An 18,998-nucleotide genomic window follows, 5' to 3' on the forward strand; every position below is an offset into this window, starting at 1 on the left:
TTTTCGTCCAACTTTACAGTATCCCTTATCAAACAATTACCGGTGCTTTTTATGTCGTAATATTAAGACGTGATTTTCTTCATTACCACTTCTTCCTTATGATATTATGACCTTTCTCATAATATTAAAACGTTTTTTTGCGTTGCTTATGCAGGTAAATGGGTCCAAAGTCAACCTGCCCGTGTCTCCGGCGCCGGGTGTCTCGGTGTTCCGGTCAGGAAGACACTACACAGTGTCAATGGAATTTGGCGTTGTTGTGCGCTATGATGGCAACCAGTTTATGGACATCAAATTGATTCAAGAGTGAGTGCAATCTGAACACTTGAATATTTTTGTTTTTTCCATTGGATTCTTGATAAAAAATGTTTTTTTTACGTAGCTATAAGAACACATTGTGTGGAATGTGTGGCAACTACAATGGAATCTCCATTGATGATTTCCGCAAGCCGGACGGGACGGTGACCGGTAATATCAATGACTTCGGACATAGCTGGAACATCGATCCAGAGTGAGTATTTTGAGAAAAAGTATGTAAATAAATATATATATAAACTGTATATATATATATATATATATATATATATATATATGTATAGTCGAGGTTTCTGTGGTTTATCCGTTTATTGGTTATACAGTGCTCAATACAGTGGTAGAGCGGAATATACGTAAAGTCAGGAAAAAACACATAGGCTATTTCATAGCCTTTGTGTTTTTTCCTGACCTAATATACTGTATGTATCACAGTATATGAATATATTAAAAAATACCTTCTAGCTCAGGTTCTTTACCAAAGGCCTGGGAACTTAAAAGTTCTTTGCTTGATCTTAGCTACTCACAGTCTTTATGATTTATCAAGACAAACCATTCCACGGGGGCTCTTTTGCATCTTTATTTAGCACGCCTGAAACGTGCATGCAGGTTGGCATTTCCGCAGAAATAGCTGTGCGAAAGAAGGTGATTGCGATGTATGCTTGTCAACATACTGTGTATGCACTGTCGAAAAAAATAATAGAAATATCGTACAGACAGCAATATCATTTTCAAATGTTATAGCTGCTGGATGACTTAAGGGACTGATTTAAATGAATTCATGCGTTTTGGTATCTGCTGGCATATATTGAATGATAATTAGTTTTTTCATATACATAAAAAAACACAAACAATATGTATTTTCTTGTCTCTGGAACAATCCAGCGCACGTTCGTAGTTAGTGCCAGCATCTCCCAGTGTGCAATTCGTGTATTATTGGTTCATAAATATTTTAATATAAAACAAAAAAAATAAATTAAAAAAATCTAATTTTTCAATATTTTAGAACCGAAATGGAAAAAAAATCGGATAAAAAATTGTTTCTTCCAATTTCCTATTTGGATCACGGGCATATGAAATTATTTTGTGCAAATCCACTTGAGGCATCAAGTCTACCCCAAAATAGTTTCAGGTGGACTTTGCTTGCAGGTTAAAAAAATAAATGCAGAAAAAGACAGACAATGTTTTTTTGTTTTAACCTAGCCAAACATTGAAGATGTAGTAAGTAGTACAAAAACAGAAAATAGTGTTATGTGTTTTTAAATTTCCTTACAGAGATGCAAATTAACTTATTTTTAGTGATCTAGTTCAGAGTTTTTGTTTCCTGTTTCAGACATTTATCCACTTTTGTCCACTGTCGCACCAGTGATTCTGAATTAATTCATTGGTGACTAACAAGGCCCTATCTGCTGCTATCTTGTGTAAGATTATTTTCTCTACTCAAAGGCACAAGCGGTCAACAGACTTATTATCTGTTTTTTTAAAGAACTAACTAAAATGGTCAACTACACCATTAAAATAGGCTAGTACTGCAGTATACTGTGTATGTACGTGCATATAAGGTCCGTGTACCTTCCGTTCATTCCATTTCCAATTCTGAAACGCAAATCAAAAAACAAAGTTAGGGCCATTTTTTTATTTTTACTATATATGGCAGATTTGAAAACAAACAAAAAAGGGTTGATTTTCATTAAAGTATTGCCATAAAATTTGATTTTGTGCTGTTTTCATTTTATGGATTTTTATTTTTCCAGATAAACACAAAATTCCAATTCGTGTTTATCCAAAATGCAAAAATGCGAGGTTATCTGTGTGATGACAAATTGAACCGGAAGCAGTTTTTTAGCTTTTCCTTTGCGTTTAGTGTGTTTTTAACATAAAGGTAACACCTTTGTTCAGCAGGAGTCCTATTGTCGTTTTAAAAAACTGTCATTAGATAGTTGTCCAAGTTTTGTTTCAGAAATAAAAATTTGAAAAAATGGCCCAAAATTAGTTTTTTGATTTGTATTGGCGAATTCGAAATCGAATGAACGGGAGGTACACGGACCAGGCACCACATTGACCAGGCCCTCGCAACCGAACCTGTCGTTGGTCTGCTGACTTGCACCACTGCTGACTACTTTGCTTTGATACACAAGCGTTCATTTCTCTTGCAAAACTGCCGCTATATTTTAGCACACTCCAATAATTGACATTTATTCCTTTAATAGTGGCATAATTATCTTACTAATGAATAATCAATTAGCCCTATCAGTTACGGCGAACACAAATGCTAGAGAAATAGGTACCCTATTTTACAGACTATAGAGCGCACTGGTGTATAAGCCGCACCTACTTTTAGAAGAAAAAAAAAAGTCTTTATATTAGCTGCACTGGGCTAAAACCGCAGATATATACATTGTAAACTGAGTTATTTACACAGAAAGATTTTGTAAATGTTTATTTACATACCTTAATTGTTTCCACTAGCTGCAGAATCTAGCTCTCCAATCAGCGAAACGGACTCAAAAACTCCACGGTGAGGTCTTGGTGAATTTGCTGAAGAATTTGTGAAATTGACAGAATACAAAAAAAAAATGCCATTGTAGGTTAATAATACTAACACAGACACTTGTAAACTAGCTTTATTACGTTACGATAGCACGTACAAATATGCATGGAAACACTACTATCTAATATGTAACGTTGCTTGAAATGATAAATGAAGAAACCATACAAGTAGAAACGCTATGGTAGAACGGCACTGGTACTTCCGGTTCAAGGCACTAAACAGAAGGAAATACTGCAGACGTTTAACCCGCAGCACCTGCAGTGAGTGGACCAGTCAACAAAATGGTGCCATATTAGTGTCTCTATCTGTGTTTTATGAAAACTTTTTGTTGAATACAAAACATTATGGCCATCAGCGAAGAAAAATCCATAAGTTGGCAAAATGTCACTTGTACTTTCGGTTTAAGGCACTAAACAGAAGGAAATACTGCAGACGTTTAACCTGCAGCACCTGCAGTGAATGAACCAGTCAACAAAATGGTGCCATATTAGTGTCTCTATCTGTGTTGTATGAACATCTTTGGTGAATACAAAACTATATGGCCGTTAGCAAAGAAAAATCCATAAGTAGACAAAACGTGACTTGTACTTCTGGTTCAAGGCACTAAACAGAAGGAATTAGTGCAGACGTTTAACCCGCAGCACCTGCATTGAGTGAACCAGTCAACAAAATGGTGCCATATTAGTGTCTCTATCTGTGTTTCATGAAAACTTTTTGTTGAATACAAAACATTATGGCCGTCAGCGAAGGAAAATCCAAAAGTAGACAAAACGTCACTTGTACTTCCAGTTCAAGGCACTAAACAGAAGAAAATACTGCAGATGTTTAACCCGCAGCACCTGCAGTGATTGAACTCGTCTAGAAAATGGCGCCGTGGTGGAGCAGCGGCTTTACTCTGAGCTCCTCCCGGATGACAGAGCTTCTCACCCTATCTCTAAGGGAGAGCCCCACCACCCGACGGAGGAAACTCATTTCGGCCGCTTGTACATGTGATCTTGTCCTTTTAGTCATAACCCAAAGCTCATGACCATAGGTGAGGATGGGAACAAAGATCGACCGGTAAATTGAGAGTTTTGCCTTTCGGCTCAGTTCCTTCTTCACCAAGACGGATTGATACAGGGTCCGCATCACTACAATACAGTAGTTTAAACGACCGGAAATAAAAACATTAGAGATGTTCGATAATATCGGCATCGGTTTCAAAAAGTTAAGTTAATGACTTTTTAAAACGCCGTTGTACGGAGCAGTACATATCCGATAAAACACGGATATAAACCCAGTCAGCAGCCCCTCCCCTCTCCCCTCTCCCCTCTCACACACACAACACAGGAGTTGACGACTGCAGCTTGAGAGGTTTACTGGCGACGCTTGATGACCTCATCAAACCGCCGCGAGCAGAGCATAACAACAACAACAAGAGTGTGTTGTTGCCGGTGCTGTAGCCGTGGCTAAAGCGAGCTCGCTCGGTGACTGACTAACGATACAATGTCTATGGTTTGGGATTATTTTAAAGTGTGTCTGACGGATAAAAAACTGGCAATTTGTAATGACTGCAACAAGTTGGTTATGCGAGGAGGAACCAAGACGTCTTCCTTTAATACGAGCAATTTGATCTCCCAACTCTTCAAGAATCATAAGGAGATACACGATGAATACAAGCGGAAGATGGATGAAAAGCAAACACCAAAAAAAAGTAGTACCACGCAGTTGTCGCTTAAAGACTCCGCAGAGAAAAAACTAAACTACAACAAAAAACACTCCAGGGCGAAAGCTCACATTGTGGTCAGGGACAACGCACGCAGTATGGCAAAAGCTACGATGGAGTTTGGTGTGGATAGTCTGCCCTGCATGCACACATTATGGAGCTTGCAGTGAACGGAGATGCCCTGTCTCAACGCAGCATTTCAGAAGCTCTGGCTGACTGGTAGGCCACTTCAAGCACTCACCACTAGCTTGCAGCACATTTGTGTTACTCATACAAATATGTTAGAGCAGGGCAGATTGAGCCCTGTTTATAATTTCCTGTTATACAGTATACCATGCAGTCTTGCACTAAAGGAGGACTATGTTATTGTTTACTTTATTACTCTAGTATACTCTGGACTGAAGCTGTGTGCCTTCATTGTTTTTGTAGCTGTTGTTTTGAGGCATGTTTAAAAAAAAAAAGAATAATGCACTTTCTTAGACATAGACTTAGACTTCGTGAAAGTCAAAGTCTAGTATTACCCATAGTTGTAGTGGGTATCAGGATTATCTCAGGGATAGCATATTCCAAATTCCAAGCTGCTGTTTTGATGCATGTTAAAAAAAATAATGCACTTGTGACTTCAAAAATAAATATGGCAGTGCCATGTTGGCACTTTTTTCCATAATTTGGGTTGAAGTTGTTCTCTTATTTTGGAAAACCTTGTTACATTGTTTATTGCATCCAGCAGGGCGCCACAAAAAAAATTAGGCATAATAATGTGTTAATTCCACGGCCGTATATATATCGGTTGATATCGGAATCAGTAATTAAGAGTTGGACAATATCGGAATATCAGATATCTGCAAAAAAGCCATTATCGGACAGCTCTAAAAAACATACATTAGCGTGTTTGCCTGAGAGAGAAACGGGCGGACTCTGGCTATATTCTTAAAATGATTTAAAAAATGTGTTTGTCATTTTTTTGGTCTAGAAATCGGCTCGGAGTCAAAAAAATCCTGCACATATTTTTTTATAGATTGTGTTGGTTTAAAATCTTGTCATTTTGTTAAATGTTTCTCCCTCTGGCCTTCAGGGCCTATAACTAAAACCTCTGTTTTGTCCTGGTTGAGTTGTAGGAAATTCACCGCCATCCATGACGTGACTACAATGCAGTTTAAAAAGTAGATATATTGGTCCTGTGTCATCTGGAGACACGGCTATGTAACATCAGCGTAACCGTGGAAACTGATGCTGTGTCTCCTAATGACGTCCCCAAGATGCAGCATATAAAGATGAAAAATAATGGGACCTAAAATTGAGCCTTGGGGAACCCCACATTTTATTTCATAGGTTCCTGAGGAACATGAACCCATGCTTACATAAACACATCTGTCTGTGAGATAAGAGCAGAACCAATTAAAAATCTATTACATGTATTGATGAATTATTCTATTTGTTAATATGCAAAAAGCTGTAAGAAACACAACATCACTACGCCCGAATGCAACGAGGAAGATGAGAAGCTGTACGAGAGCTCCGCCTACTGTGGCCTTCTATTGGACAAGAACGGACCTTTTGCTGTGTGTCACCCCAAAGTCAACCCCAATGTACGTCGCCAGAATAATATGATTTGTTGTTTATTTTAATTTTAAAGCTATGTTGTTGTTGTTTTTTTTCAGAATTACTTCCAAGACTGTGTCTTTGATCTTTGCGCACTGGATGGTGCTAAGCCTGCTTTGTGCGACGCCATTGAAGCCTACGCCAACGAGTGCCAGGACCGTGGGGTCAAAATTGGACCCTGGAGGAACCAAACCTTCTGTCGTAAGTACTCTTTAAAAATATGTGCTCGCTCATTTTTTTTTTATTCATATGAACATTAGCAACTAATGAGGGAATGGTTGCAATCATTAGGACTTTGTTTTGCTAACATTTGGACCTTTTCCCCGGATTATTACAACTCCTTAGACATATGACTTGTATCTCTTCTATTACATTATTCTTTTCATATTCTAACATTCTTTTTTTCCTCATTTAGATTTGTTTTCTCATAACATTCAGACTTAATTCACATACGTTTTACATTCAATACATACAAACCCCAAAACCAGTGAAGTTGGCACATTGTGTAAATGGTAAATAAAAACAGAATACAATGATTTGCAATCCTTTTCAACCTATATACAATTGAAAAGACTGCAAAGACAAGATATTTAATGTTCGAACTGAGAAACGTTGTTAAGCGCAAACATTTCAAATTGTTTTTGGAAACTGTGGACGTCGTGTCCTCTGGAACAAAGAGGAAAAGAACCATCCGGATTGTTATAGGCGCAAAGTTCAAAAGCCAGCATCTGTGATGGTATGGGGGTGTGTTAGTGCCCAAGACATGGGTAAGTTACACATCTGTGAAGGCACCATTAATGCTGAAAGGTACATACAGGTTTTGGAGCATCATATGTTGCCATCCAAGCAACGTTATCATGGACGCCCCTGCTTATTTCAGCAAGACAATGCCAAGTCACGTGTTACAACAGCGTGGCTTCATAGTAAAAGAGTGCGGGTACTAGACTGGCCTGCCTGTAGTCCAGACCTGTCTCCCATTGAAAATGTGTGGCACATTATGAAACGTAAAATACGACAACGGAGACCCCGGACTGTTGAACAACTTAAGCTGTACATCAAGCAAGAATGGAAAATAATTCCACCTGAAAAGCTTCAAAAAATTGTCGTCTCAGTTCCCAAACGTTATCTGAGTGTTGTTAAAAGTAAAGGCCATGTAACACAGTGGTAAAAATGCCCCTGTGCCAACTTTTTTGCAATGTGTTGCTGCCATTAAATTCTAAGTTAATGGTTATTTGCAACAACAACAAAAAAAACAATTCACAGTTCCAACATTAAGTAGCTTGTCTTTGTCAGTCTATTCAATTGAATATAAGTTGAAAAGGATTAACAAATCATTGTATTCTGTTTTTATTTACGATTTACACAACGTGCCAACTTCACTGGTTTTGGGTTTTGTATTTCTCTTAAAAGGGACCTGTGATGCAACTAATTTACATGTAAAACCCTTCCTTGTGGTCTAGATAATATGTATTGTCTGGCTGCACGGTATAAATCAGGGGTGGGCAATTAATTTTTACCGGGGGCCGCATGAGCAACCCTAGCACTGCTGGAGGGCCACACAGACAATATTTCAATTAAATTTTGCTCAAATTATTTTTGATATACCGTAAGATAGATAATAATAATATTTTCATTTAACCTAACTTATCTTTATACAAAAGCAGATGGCTTTTGATGGTTTTATTTTTAACACTTTCTTACACAACACTTCCTGATGTATATTACAATACAAAAATTTCAATTTCTGTCACTTCATCCTGCATCCTCTTTGTTGTGAACGTAGCACGTACGCCTGTAAGGTGATTGGCGAAGAAGGAAGAAGCGTTGCTGTTGCGGAAATGAGGAGTGAGGATTGGTTTTCCTTTTGGAAAGAACGAGATAAGTTGAGCTGTGTTAGTATAGGTTGCTCAGTAAAAGTTTAAAAAGAGCGTCAGACTTGGTGTGCACTTCTTCTGGACGCTACAATTGATGTCACAAGTGGGATGAAATGCCTCCCAGTTCGCCTTGCCATCAAACCTGGGAGTCTTCATTGAGGGCGGAATTCCCCCCGTGGCAAGCAGCTTGGCTGCACCTGTAAACGCTCTCTCTCGCTCTCTGTCTCTCTCTCTCTTTGCGACGAGCTCCTCACGTGGCACGTACCTCCCGATGACGTAGCACACAAACAGTGCAGTATGCGCAAAGTTTTACTTCTGACACCAATTGTAGCGTCCAGAAGAAGTGCACACGAAGTCTGACGCTCTTTTTAAACTTTTATTGAGCAAGCTATACTAACACAGCTCAACATATCTCGTTCCTTCCACACGCACGTCTCCTCACTTCTCATTTACGCAACTCAAGAAGACAACATCTACTTCAGCAGGTCGTTACACTATATTCTTTAAAGACAGCAACGTGTGTACCACAAATAAGCACACGGCTTTACCTTTACTTGGCAGTCCATGTCCTTTTTAAAACACGCCATTCGTCATCAACTTTTCTCTTTTTAGCGTCTTGGGGATAACCGGGCATCACTTGTCGCTGTGCGCCTTCCCTCACAGGACATACGCACATATAACACTTTTCAAAATAAAAGCAGCACAGTTGTATTGCACGCACGACAAATATGTTTTTTTAAAATTTATTTTGTATTTGTGATTGCCGCTGCGCGCACGAGCATACGTCCGCACGGAAGTAATACAAATAACGCTTTTCAAAACAAAAGCAGCACCGTTGTATTGCACACTCGAAATAGATATTTTTTTAAATGTATTTTGTAATTTATAATTGGCCTCACGCGGGCCGGACAGGGACGTACAAAGGGCCGGATGCGGCACGCGGGCCGCAGAATGCCCAGGTCTGGTATAAATGGTATGACGGTAGAAACGGTAGAGACTTGCGGTCTCCCGTCATACCGTCGATAACGTCTTTGCATCTGCCTCTGAGTGAAAATTACTGCAAGCATAGTAATGGCGGAAAAGGTGGAGCTGGTAAAAAAACAAAACAGTGCTACGTCCGTGATTTGGACGTGGTTCAGGTTTACAAAGTCGGATGTTGAGCCGAAACATTTTTTTATACAATTGTAGGACTGGGCTGATAGCAGTAAGTCAAAATGAACTCAATAACTTTGCCGTCATCGATACATTGCTACTTCTGTCTGTGTGTTCGGCTGCGACTTTCAAACTGGACAAAAAAGGACCTTGTAAGGCCGGTCCGAAGGCGTGAAAGCGCTGCCTCAATGCGGTAAAATGAAACGGCTCTGGGGGTACAAACGTTGCCATTCTTTGGTCACTGTAGGCGTGTAGTCCGTAACTGTGACATGTTCATGAGGAAGCTGAGCTTGTTTCATATGCAACTCTCAGTCGTCTCCAGTTCAACACACATAAGCTAACTTTGCTAACATTAGCAGCTCTCGCGATGCACCTCACCTTGACCTACGGTGGCCTACAAGTCGATTCTCTCAAGGACATGGCCTTAACTACCACTGAGGACACAGAGGTCATGTAGTCGGTATTTTTGTAAGTGACAAAAAGAAGATGGCATTACTGACTGCAAATATATCTTTGTGTTAAGAAGCGCATGTCAAATGTAAATTAATAAATTACAAGGCTTTCTTTAGATCAATAAAAATACCAACTGCATATCTTTTATGCTCCAGTGCATTAGTAATTTCTTCAATAGCTTCAGTTATCGCCATTGAGGTTGTTCGTTTGGACCTAAAGCCATACTGACCGTCATTGATCATATGATGCTTCTCAAGAAAAGATTCAAGTCGAGAGTTAAATAGTTTTTCTAAGATTTTTGAGAACTGAGGCGAAAAGGAGATCGGTCTGTAATTGGTGAAAGCTTGTTTGCTGTCACTTTTGAAGAGCGGAGTTACCTTAGCGATTTTCATTTGACTTGGAAAGCAGCCAGTCTGGAATGGTAGGTTACATATATAAGTTAAGGGTTTTACAATATTCAGTATAACTTTTTGAACGAATATCATGTTGATATCATGGCAGTCTACATGTATCTCTTATGTGTGACTGCCATCATATTGCAGTACACACATATCTCGTATGTGTGACTGCCATCTACCGGTCACACTTATCATTTCACCATGTACCAAATGAAATAGCTTCGAGGTCCGTAAGCACAACCAGAATCATTCCGTACATTAGGCGCACCGGGTTATAAAGTGCATGCTCGAGTTTTGAGATAATGAAAGGATTTTAAGTACGCCTTATAGTCCGAAAAATACGGTTTATATAAAATGTACTTACTTACATGAAATTAAAAAATGGTTCTTGTAGCACTTGGACTCGTTTTTCTCTCATAAGCTCTCAACTTCTGACCCTGATTTCTCATTTCTCATGTTTCGACTTTTTCTTTCTGACTTCCTTCACATATATTTTTTATTGTTGACATATTACGACTAGGATTATATTTTTAATTTGTAATATCGTTACTTTTTGGACTTTATTGTGGTTAAGGCACGACTATTCCACTCCACAATTTGGGCTGAATTCACATCACTTTTTATTCCTGATACGATTTTGTCTGGTAATATTGGTATATTATTTTGGTTACATCATGATTTTATTCTGGTAATGTTCTGACTTTATTCATGTACTGTTACGACGTACGCTACATTCCCTACAGCGCTGAGCTGCCCCCCCAACAGCCACTACAATCCCTGCGCGGACCCCTGTCAGGAGACATGTTCCGGAAAGCCCCCCTCCTGCGAGGGACCGTGCGCGGAGTCGTGCGTGTGTGACCCCGGCTACATTTTGAGTGGTGGACAATGCGTGGACAGGAGTTCCTGTGGCTGCCAACACACCAACGGCCAGTATTACCAGGTACTAACTACATTGCAGTATCACCAGGTACTAACTACATTGCAGTAATAACAGGTACTACGGACAGGCTAACCTCCTCCAACCTCCGAGGACAAAGCTACGAACAATGGGAGACCGGGCTTTTTGTTCCGCCGCTCCCAGTCTGTGGAACGCTCTCCCTGACTACCTGAGGGCACCACAGACTGTAGATGCTTTTAAAAAAGGCTTAAAAACCCTTCTTTTTAAAAAAGCCTCTTTTTTTTTAGATATATGCATACTAGTTATAGCTATTTGGCTGTTCTAGTTTTTATTTATTTTTATTTTTTATTATCTTTTTATTTTTATTTTTTAATACACTGTAGCACTTTGAGATTGTTTACTCAATGTAAAGTGCTTTTTACAAATAAAATCTATTATTATTATTATTATTATTACTACTAACTACATTGCAGTATTACCAGGTAGTAACTACAGTGCAGTATTACCAGGTACTAGCTACATTGCAGTATTACCAGGTAGTAACTACATTGCAGTATTACCAGATACTAACTACATTGCAGTATTACCAGGTACTAACTACTGCACTGCTACGCATACCTGGAGGAGTTTTTTTCAAGCATCGTTCAGACTTTTTTGTCATAAGATTTAAATAGTTTTCCTCATAATACTCCAACTTTATCCATTTGATTCTTGACATTCATGACGTCTTTTTTGTCTCGTAAATTAAAAACGTCCTGTTTGTGACATCATGACTTTTTTCATGATAATATACGACTTTCTTCTCATAAAGTTGTCCTAGTAATAACACAGTTGGAGCCAAGCAGGGTACACCCTGGACAATTTGCCACCTCATCGCAGTTATTACTAGTTATTTTCTTCTTACAACATGATGGATTATTTTGCATCATTACAACTTTTTTTCCTGCAACATCAGGACTTTTAGGGTTTGCACCTTTTTTGTTGTAACATTCCCACTATTTCTTGGCTTTATTGCACTTATTCCTCGTAATATTACACAAACCAGTGAAGTTGGCATGTTGTGTAAATCGTAAATAAAAACAGATTACAATGATTTGCAAATCCTTTTCAACTTATATTCAATTGTTTACACTGCAAAGACAAGATACTTAATGTTCAAACTGAGAAACGTTGTTATTTTTTGCAAATACTAGCGCATTTGGAATTTGAAGCTGTGGCAAAAAAGACTGAGAAAGTTGAGGAATGCTCATCAAACACTTATTTGGAACATCTCACAGGTGAACAGACTAACTGGGAACAGGTGGGTGCCATGCTTGGGTATAAAAGCAGCTGCTGGTTAGCGCCTTGCATGGCAGCTCCCGCCATCAGTGTGTGAATGTGTGTGTGAATGGATGAATGTGGAAATACTGTCAAAGCGCTTTGAGTACCTTGAAGGTAGAAAAGCGCTATACAAGTATAACCCATTTATCATTTCCATTAAATGCTCAGTCATTCACAAACAGTTTAAGAACAAAATTTCTCAAGGATATCACCACATGGGCTCAGGAACACTTAAGAAATTCACTGTCAGTAACTACAGTTCGTCGCTACTTTTTTAAGTGCAAGTTAAAACTACTATGCAAAGCCAAAGCCATTTATCAACAACACCCAGAAACGCCGCCGGCTTCGCTGGGCCCGTGCTCATCTAAGATGGACTGATGCAAAGTGGGAAAGTGTTCTGTGGTCTGAAGAGTCCGCATTTCAAAAAGTTTTTGGAAACTGTGGACGTCATGTCCTACGGAACAAAGAGGAAAAGAACCATCCGGACTGTTATAGGCACAAAGTTCAAAAGCCAGCATTTGTGATGGTATGGGGGTGTATTAGTGCCCAAGACATGGGTAATTTACACATCTGCAAAGGCACTATTATTGCTGAAAGGTACATACAGGTTCTGGAGTAACATATGTTGCCATCCAAGCAACATTATCATGGACGCCCCTGCTTATTTCAGCAAGACAATGCCAAGCCACGTGTTAAGCGTGGCTTCATAGTAAAAGAGTGCGGCTGCTAGACTGGCCTGCCTGTAGCCCAGACCTGTCTCCCTTTGAAAATGTGTGGCGCATTATAAAGCGTAAAATACGACAACGGAGACCCTGTACTATTGAACAACTTAAGCTGTACGTCGAGCAAGAATGGGAAAGAATTCCAACTGAAAAGCTTTAAAAATTGGTCTCCTCAGTTCCCAAAAGTTTACTGAGTGTTGTTAAAAATGGTAACAATGCCCATGTGCCAACTTTTTTGCAACGTGTTTCTGCCATTAAGTTAACATTAAATATCTTGTCTATGCAGTCTATTCAATTGAATATAAGTTGAAAAGGATTTGCAAATCATTGTATTCTGTTTCACTTGTTCTGGGTTTTACAATATTACTCTTGACTTCTTTTTTGTAATATTACCGCTTTTCTGTCATCGTACTGGTATTAGGAGCTACGAGTTTAATGCAACTTTGAGCTAGAGTATTCAATCATACTCTTTTATTGATTGTATGTTCTGCGTGTTAGCCTGGAGAGGAGTTCTACGATAAAGATTGCGAGCAAAAGTGCCGATGTGACGCCCCTTCTGTTAGCTGTAAGCCATCTCAGTGCCCCCCGATGCACCAGTGTTTGCTTCTAGAAGGACACCTGGGCTGCTACCCTACCAGTAAGTGACTCCTGACACTAACAATATCTACAGTATCACGCTAGTAACTGAATACTCTCAGGCTCAAAGGACTGCATTGTCTACGGAGATCCACACTACAACACTTTTGACAAGAAGTTCTACAGTTTTATGGGCACGTGTACCTACACGCTGGCCAGAACCTGCCGGAACAACACAGGTAAGCGCTACTTCACTGCAAAAAGAGCAATATGTACAGGTAAGTATGAGTTGCTAAGACAATCCAGTCTTTCCCATAAACTGCCAAGATACCTGTGGCGGTGGGGGCGTGGCTATGGGCGTGGTCACCATGACATAATCGAGTAATTTGCATAATTTACTACAATGATATGATTTTCTCTAAAAAGGCTCAAAAAATGTATACTTACTAATTAATAATAACAGTTTTGTTTTAAACGTCCATCCATCCATCCATTTTACAATATAATTACAACACTTTATGTACATATTTATATACAGATTTGAACAATAAGTTATTCACTGAAATATATTTATTAATTGTGGTTCTTACAAAAAATATATCTTATAAAATATAAAACCTACAATGTCTCTTAAAGCTCTGCCCCTTTAATTAGTGCATACTAAGTAATTTAACTTTTAGCCTACTACTACAACCATATTATTTACCAGCAACATAAAGTGAAACAGAGACAGAGGTGTCCTGCCACAGTCAGAAACAAATAATCAGAAAACAGTAGTGGTCAAATACAAATAAGGCAACAAGAGAAGTATCCTACACTTCTCTTTTGTAAAGTAAATCTGAACAGCCTATATGGGCATCTACATCAACTATATCGTTTGCCTGAGAAGCTGGACAGGACAAAAAAAAAAAAAATCTATTTGTGGCGGACGTAATTCTTTCGTGGCGGGCCGCGACAAATAAATGAATGTGTGGGAAACACTGCAATCACATTTCAGCTGTCAAACTTCCTCACAGTTATATTTTTCAAAACAAAAAATACAACAAGAACACCATCAGCTAGCTTATGTTACCATTAGTGGTTTAGCAGAACATATTTGTTGGACAATTGTCTATATTTGTCACTATTACTAAGTTTATGTAATATCACTCAGCCGGTCTCACCAAAACCTACGCGCATAGAGCGTCACGTACAAAAACAATACAAGAGAAGCAACAAAAAATCATGTTGTTGTTAGGATAGAATATTCAATGGCAGCTAACGCTAGCTATCCAAATTGCTATTAGCTAACAGCCGTAAGAGGGTGGGTAATACTGTGTAAATACATTGGAAAAATAGCGCCCTCTAGGCATCTGTGTAGATCAGGTGTGTCAAACGTACGGCCCGTGGGCCGGATCAGGCCCGCAAACAGGTTTTATCCGGCCCGCGTGATGAGTTTGCCAAGTATAGAAACGAGCTGCTTTTGTTTTTTAACGAAATAAACTGCTGTTCTAAATGTGTCCACTGGATGTCACAATAGCAATTCTGTTAGGCAAGGAAACTGTTTATACCGGGGCCAAGCAAGATGTACAAAGTAAAGGGGGACTGTGGCTCCTCCTCCTCCTCGACCCACATGAAACTTCAAACCTGCTGTTTTATGTCTTCTGCTTCGAACACATCGTCATTTGGCACCCTTGTTGCCCCAAAATGTCTGTCAAACATGAGAAAAGTGAACTTAGCCCTTTTGAATAGTTTTTACCTCCGTTTCTTACGGTTTGTTGAGTTAGCTCTGGATTGATACGTGGACATGACAAAGGAGGTATTTGATACCTAGAAGAGTTTACATGTTGTGTTTTTGTTCAATCCCAGAAAGACTGACTTGAGTTTAATTCTGGCTTTGTAGATACACTGAGACAAAGTCCAAGCTCATTGTGTTTTTGAAACTGCACCAATTTCCTCAGAATTTTCAACAAATTTTAAGTGTTTTGTCCAGAGGATTATTTGTGATTTGTACATTAAATTTTTTGTACATGTGCTTGTTTTATTTTTGGTAGGGATGTCCGATAATATCGGACTGCCGATATTATCGACCAATAAATGCTTTAAAATGTAATATAGGAAATTATCGGTATCGGTTTCAAAATTATCGGTTTCAAAAAGTAAAATTTATCACTTTTTAAAACGCAGCTGTGTACACGGACGTAGGGAGAAATACAGAGCGCCAATAAACTTTAAAGGCACTGCCTTTGCGTGCCGGCCCAATAACATAATATCTACGGCTTTTCACACACACTAGTGAATGCAATGCATACTTGGTCAACAGCCATACAGGTCCCACTGAGGGTGACCGTATAAACAACTTTAACACTGTTACAAATATGCGCCACACTGTGAACCCACAACAAACAAGAATGACAAACACATTTCGGGAGAACAGCCGCACCGTAATACAACATAAACACAACAGAACAAATACCCAGAACCCCTTGCAGCACTAACTCTTCCGGGACGCTACAATACACCCCCCCTAACCCGCCCACCTCAACCTCCTCATGCTCTCTCTGGGAGAGCATGTCCCAAATTCCAAGCTGCTGTTTTGAGGCATGTTAAAAAAATAATGCACTTTGTGACTTCAATAATAAATATGGCAGTGCCATGTTGGCATTTTTTTCCATAACTTGAGTTTATTTATTTTGGAAAACCTTGTTACATTATTTAATGCATCCAGCGGGGCATCACAACAAAATTAGGCATAATAATGTGTTAATTCCACGACTGTATATATCGGTATCGGTTGATATCGGAATCGGTAATTAAGAGTCGGACAATATCGGAATATCGGATATCGGCAAAAAAGCCATTATCGGACATCTCTAATTTTTGGCCAAAGTAAAACAAAGAAAACAACCTGAAGTTGCCTTTATTTTTAAGTTATTATGCCATGATTTTTACCATTCCGGCCCACTTGGGAATAGATTTTCCTCTATGCGGCCCCTGAGCTACAATGAGCTTGACACCACTGGTGTAGATGTTAACGACGCGGTGTCCAAAACGTTTTCTACCGAGGGCGGTTACTGAAAAATTGAAGTTTGCGGGGGCCATTTTGATATTTTTTTATTTTGTCAAAAAAAAAAAAAAATGCTAAAAACGTTATGTATATTTAAAAACCTAACTTAGTGTCAGTTTTGTGTTGTAGGTGACAAAGTGTATTATTATTGGGTATTGCAGTGAGGTTCAAAGTGCAGCCTCGGGGGCCATTTGTGGCCCGCAGCTCTGGTTTTGTTGGCCCGTGGGGAAAAAAGGAAAAAAGACATCATGTAAATGTGAAAAAGCGAACAATTCGATAGTATGAGCTCATGGTATTAATCACAACAATTTGCATTACATCATGAGAAAGAAAAACATTAAAAAAATTCTGCAAGTAAAATCAAATTGTCATCCAAATGTTGGGGTCTTTTTTTGTGTGACTAATTTAAATAATGTAAACAAGTTATGATCTGGGATTGATCATGATTAATCTAAATTCAAAAATGTGAATAAGATGATTAAAAAAAATACTCGTTTGACAGCGCAAATGTATTTTATTTTTAACATATACGTTTTTACACTACCAATTGTATTTAGTGGTATCAATTGTTTATTCTTGACTTCGCAGCTCTCACTAAGATTTTCTTTTCTCGTAACATTGTGATTCCCAAATGATACTAATATTCTCGCTTTGTTTTTCTGTCTTTAACTTTTTGACTTTTTGTTGTATGACGACTTTATTCTAATAGCATTTTCGTCCTGTGAAATGGTTGCTTTATACTTTTATTATTAGGATTTATTTCCAAAACGTTTACAACCTTTTCCTTGTAAGACTTTTTTTTCTGCAGCATGACACATTTATTGTTTTACTATCAGGAGTTTATGTGTTCTGGTAATATTATGTTGGTTGTTTTTTTTGTTACAACCTCTCTTCTTCGTTTCCGCACCGAATCCTTTTTGGTCAGTGGTTTGCAAAAGGCTTAGAGCAGGGGTGTCAAACGTACGGCCCGGGGGCCGGATCAGGCCCGTGGACAGGTTTTATCCGGCCCGCGGGATGAGTTTGCTGAGTATAAAAATTAACCTGAAATTTTTTAATGAAAGAAACAGCTGTTCTAAATGTGTCTCAATATCAATTCTTTGTATCTCTGTAGATGATGCTACATATGTACAAAATAAACCACATGATGTTGTACATCAGTCGAGGCAAATGATCAAACTACATAAATAACATACTGTAATTTGATTTTGATATCATGTTTTTATCTTGATAGATTGAAAATTAACACCAATGAGTTGACTGATGAACATAATTTATTCAGAAAATATAAATAACGACAAATCAATCAATCAGTCAATGTGTCCTTATATAGCCCTAAATCATTTGACACCCCTGCCTTAGACTGTATGTTCCGCGTCAGGTTCTCTTTTAAGGCCTATGCAAACGTCAGCTTCACAACGCAGAACTGGTCATGTTCCCATAAGTTGTTCTGCCATTAAGTCTGTTCAATGTTATTGAAATATAATGCATGGTACGTATTATTTGATTAATGATTGTAAAAATGCTATAAATTAGCATTTTTCAGCATGATATAATTGAATGTGCTGTTGTGTCACACGGCAGGTCCGTGGTTCTCGGTGGAGGGCAAGAATGAGGAACGAGGAGTGTCAGGAGTGTCGTACCTGAGAAAACTCTACATCACTGTGGACGGAATAACACTTACTTTGATGAAAGCCAGGAGGACTCTGGTTAGTTGAACACATCTTTATGATATACATTTATATTTACGACTTTTTTTGGGTACATTTTTGTTTTTTACTTTTTCTGCTCAAAATATTCGGACTCAAATCTTATAAGTTTTTTCTTACAACTTTATTTTTGTACTGTAACAATTTCATTCCGGTAATATTATGACTATTGGTGTGATTCTCGGACTGTAACATGTTCTTGATGTAATTTTAAGCTTGTGATCATATTACTATTTGTTTACGTCTTCATGGTAATAATAATAATATATACATTTCTGGATATTGTCTCCTAATAGGTGAACGGGCGACGTGTAGCGCTACCTAATTCGCCATCTCCTAAGATGACGGTCAGTCTAGCTGGTCAGTACGTCACCGTGCAGACGTCCTTTGGTCTTCGAGTACGTTGGGATGGAAAGCATCACGCCCAAATCTCTGTCCCCAGGTCGGTATAGAAACACCGCCTTTACCATTTCACATGAACAAAAAACATGCACCTCGAGAGGGCCAAGGAAGACTCTGATTCCAGAGAGGAAAAAGCTTGGGCTTGAAAGTCATAGTTGGAATGAAAATGTGACAGAACTGACGAGGGAGTGGTGACTTTCGGTTTGTATGACCACCTCCTGGTTATGGTGAGCTTACACTGAGGATAGACAAGCTGAAGGAAGGTCCCATGGACTTGCAGAAAG

General features: G+C 38.8%; 1 protein-coding gene across 1 annotated transcript in view; it reads left to right on the forward strand.

The window, feature by feature from the left end:
* zanl (zonadhesin, like) overlaps positions 1–18,998 on the forward strand; it is a 167,512-nt gene that overhangs the window by 66,102 nt on the left and 82,412 nt on the right. The window contains exons 64-72 of the mRNA XM_062064427.1: positions 155–303; positions 380–508; positions 6,019–6,154; positions 6,227–6,368; positions 10,788–10,984; positions 13,483–13,621; positions 13,683–13,799; positions 18,188–18,312; positions 18,609–18,754. Of these exons, the coding sequence (XP_061920411.1) occupies positions 155–303; positions 380–508; positions 6,019–6,154; positions 6,227–6,368; positions 10,788–10,984; positions 13,483–13,621; positions 13,683–13,799; positions 18,188–18,312; positions 18,609–18,754 (1,280 nt within the window). The remainder of the gene's footprint in view (positions 1–154; positions 304–379; positions 509–6,018; positions 6,155–6,226; positions 6,369–10,787; positions 10,985–13,482; positions 13,622–13,682; positions 13,800–18,187; positions 18,313–18,608; positions 18,755–18,998) is intronic.

This window comes from Entelurus aequoreus, linkage group LG12 (genome assembly GCF_033978785.1).
Source record: "Entelurus aequoreus isolate RoL-2023_Sb linkage group LG12, RoL_Eaeq_v1.1, whole genome shotgun sequence".
NCBI classification, from domain to species: domain Eukaryota; kingdom Metazoa; phylum Chordata; class Actinopteri; order Syngnathiformes; family Syngnathidae; genus Entelurus; species Entelurus aequoreus.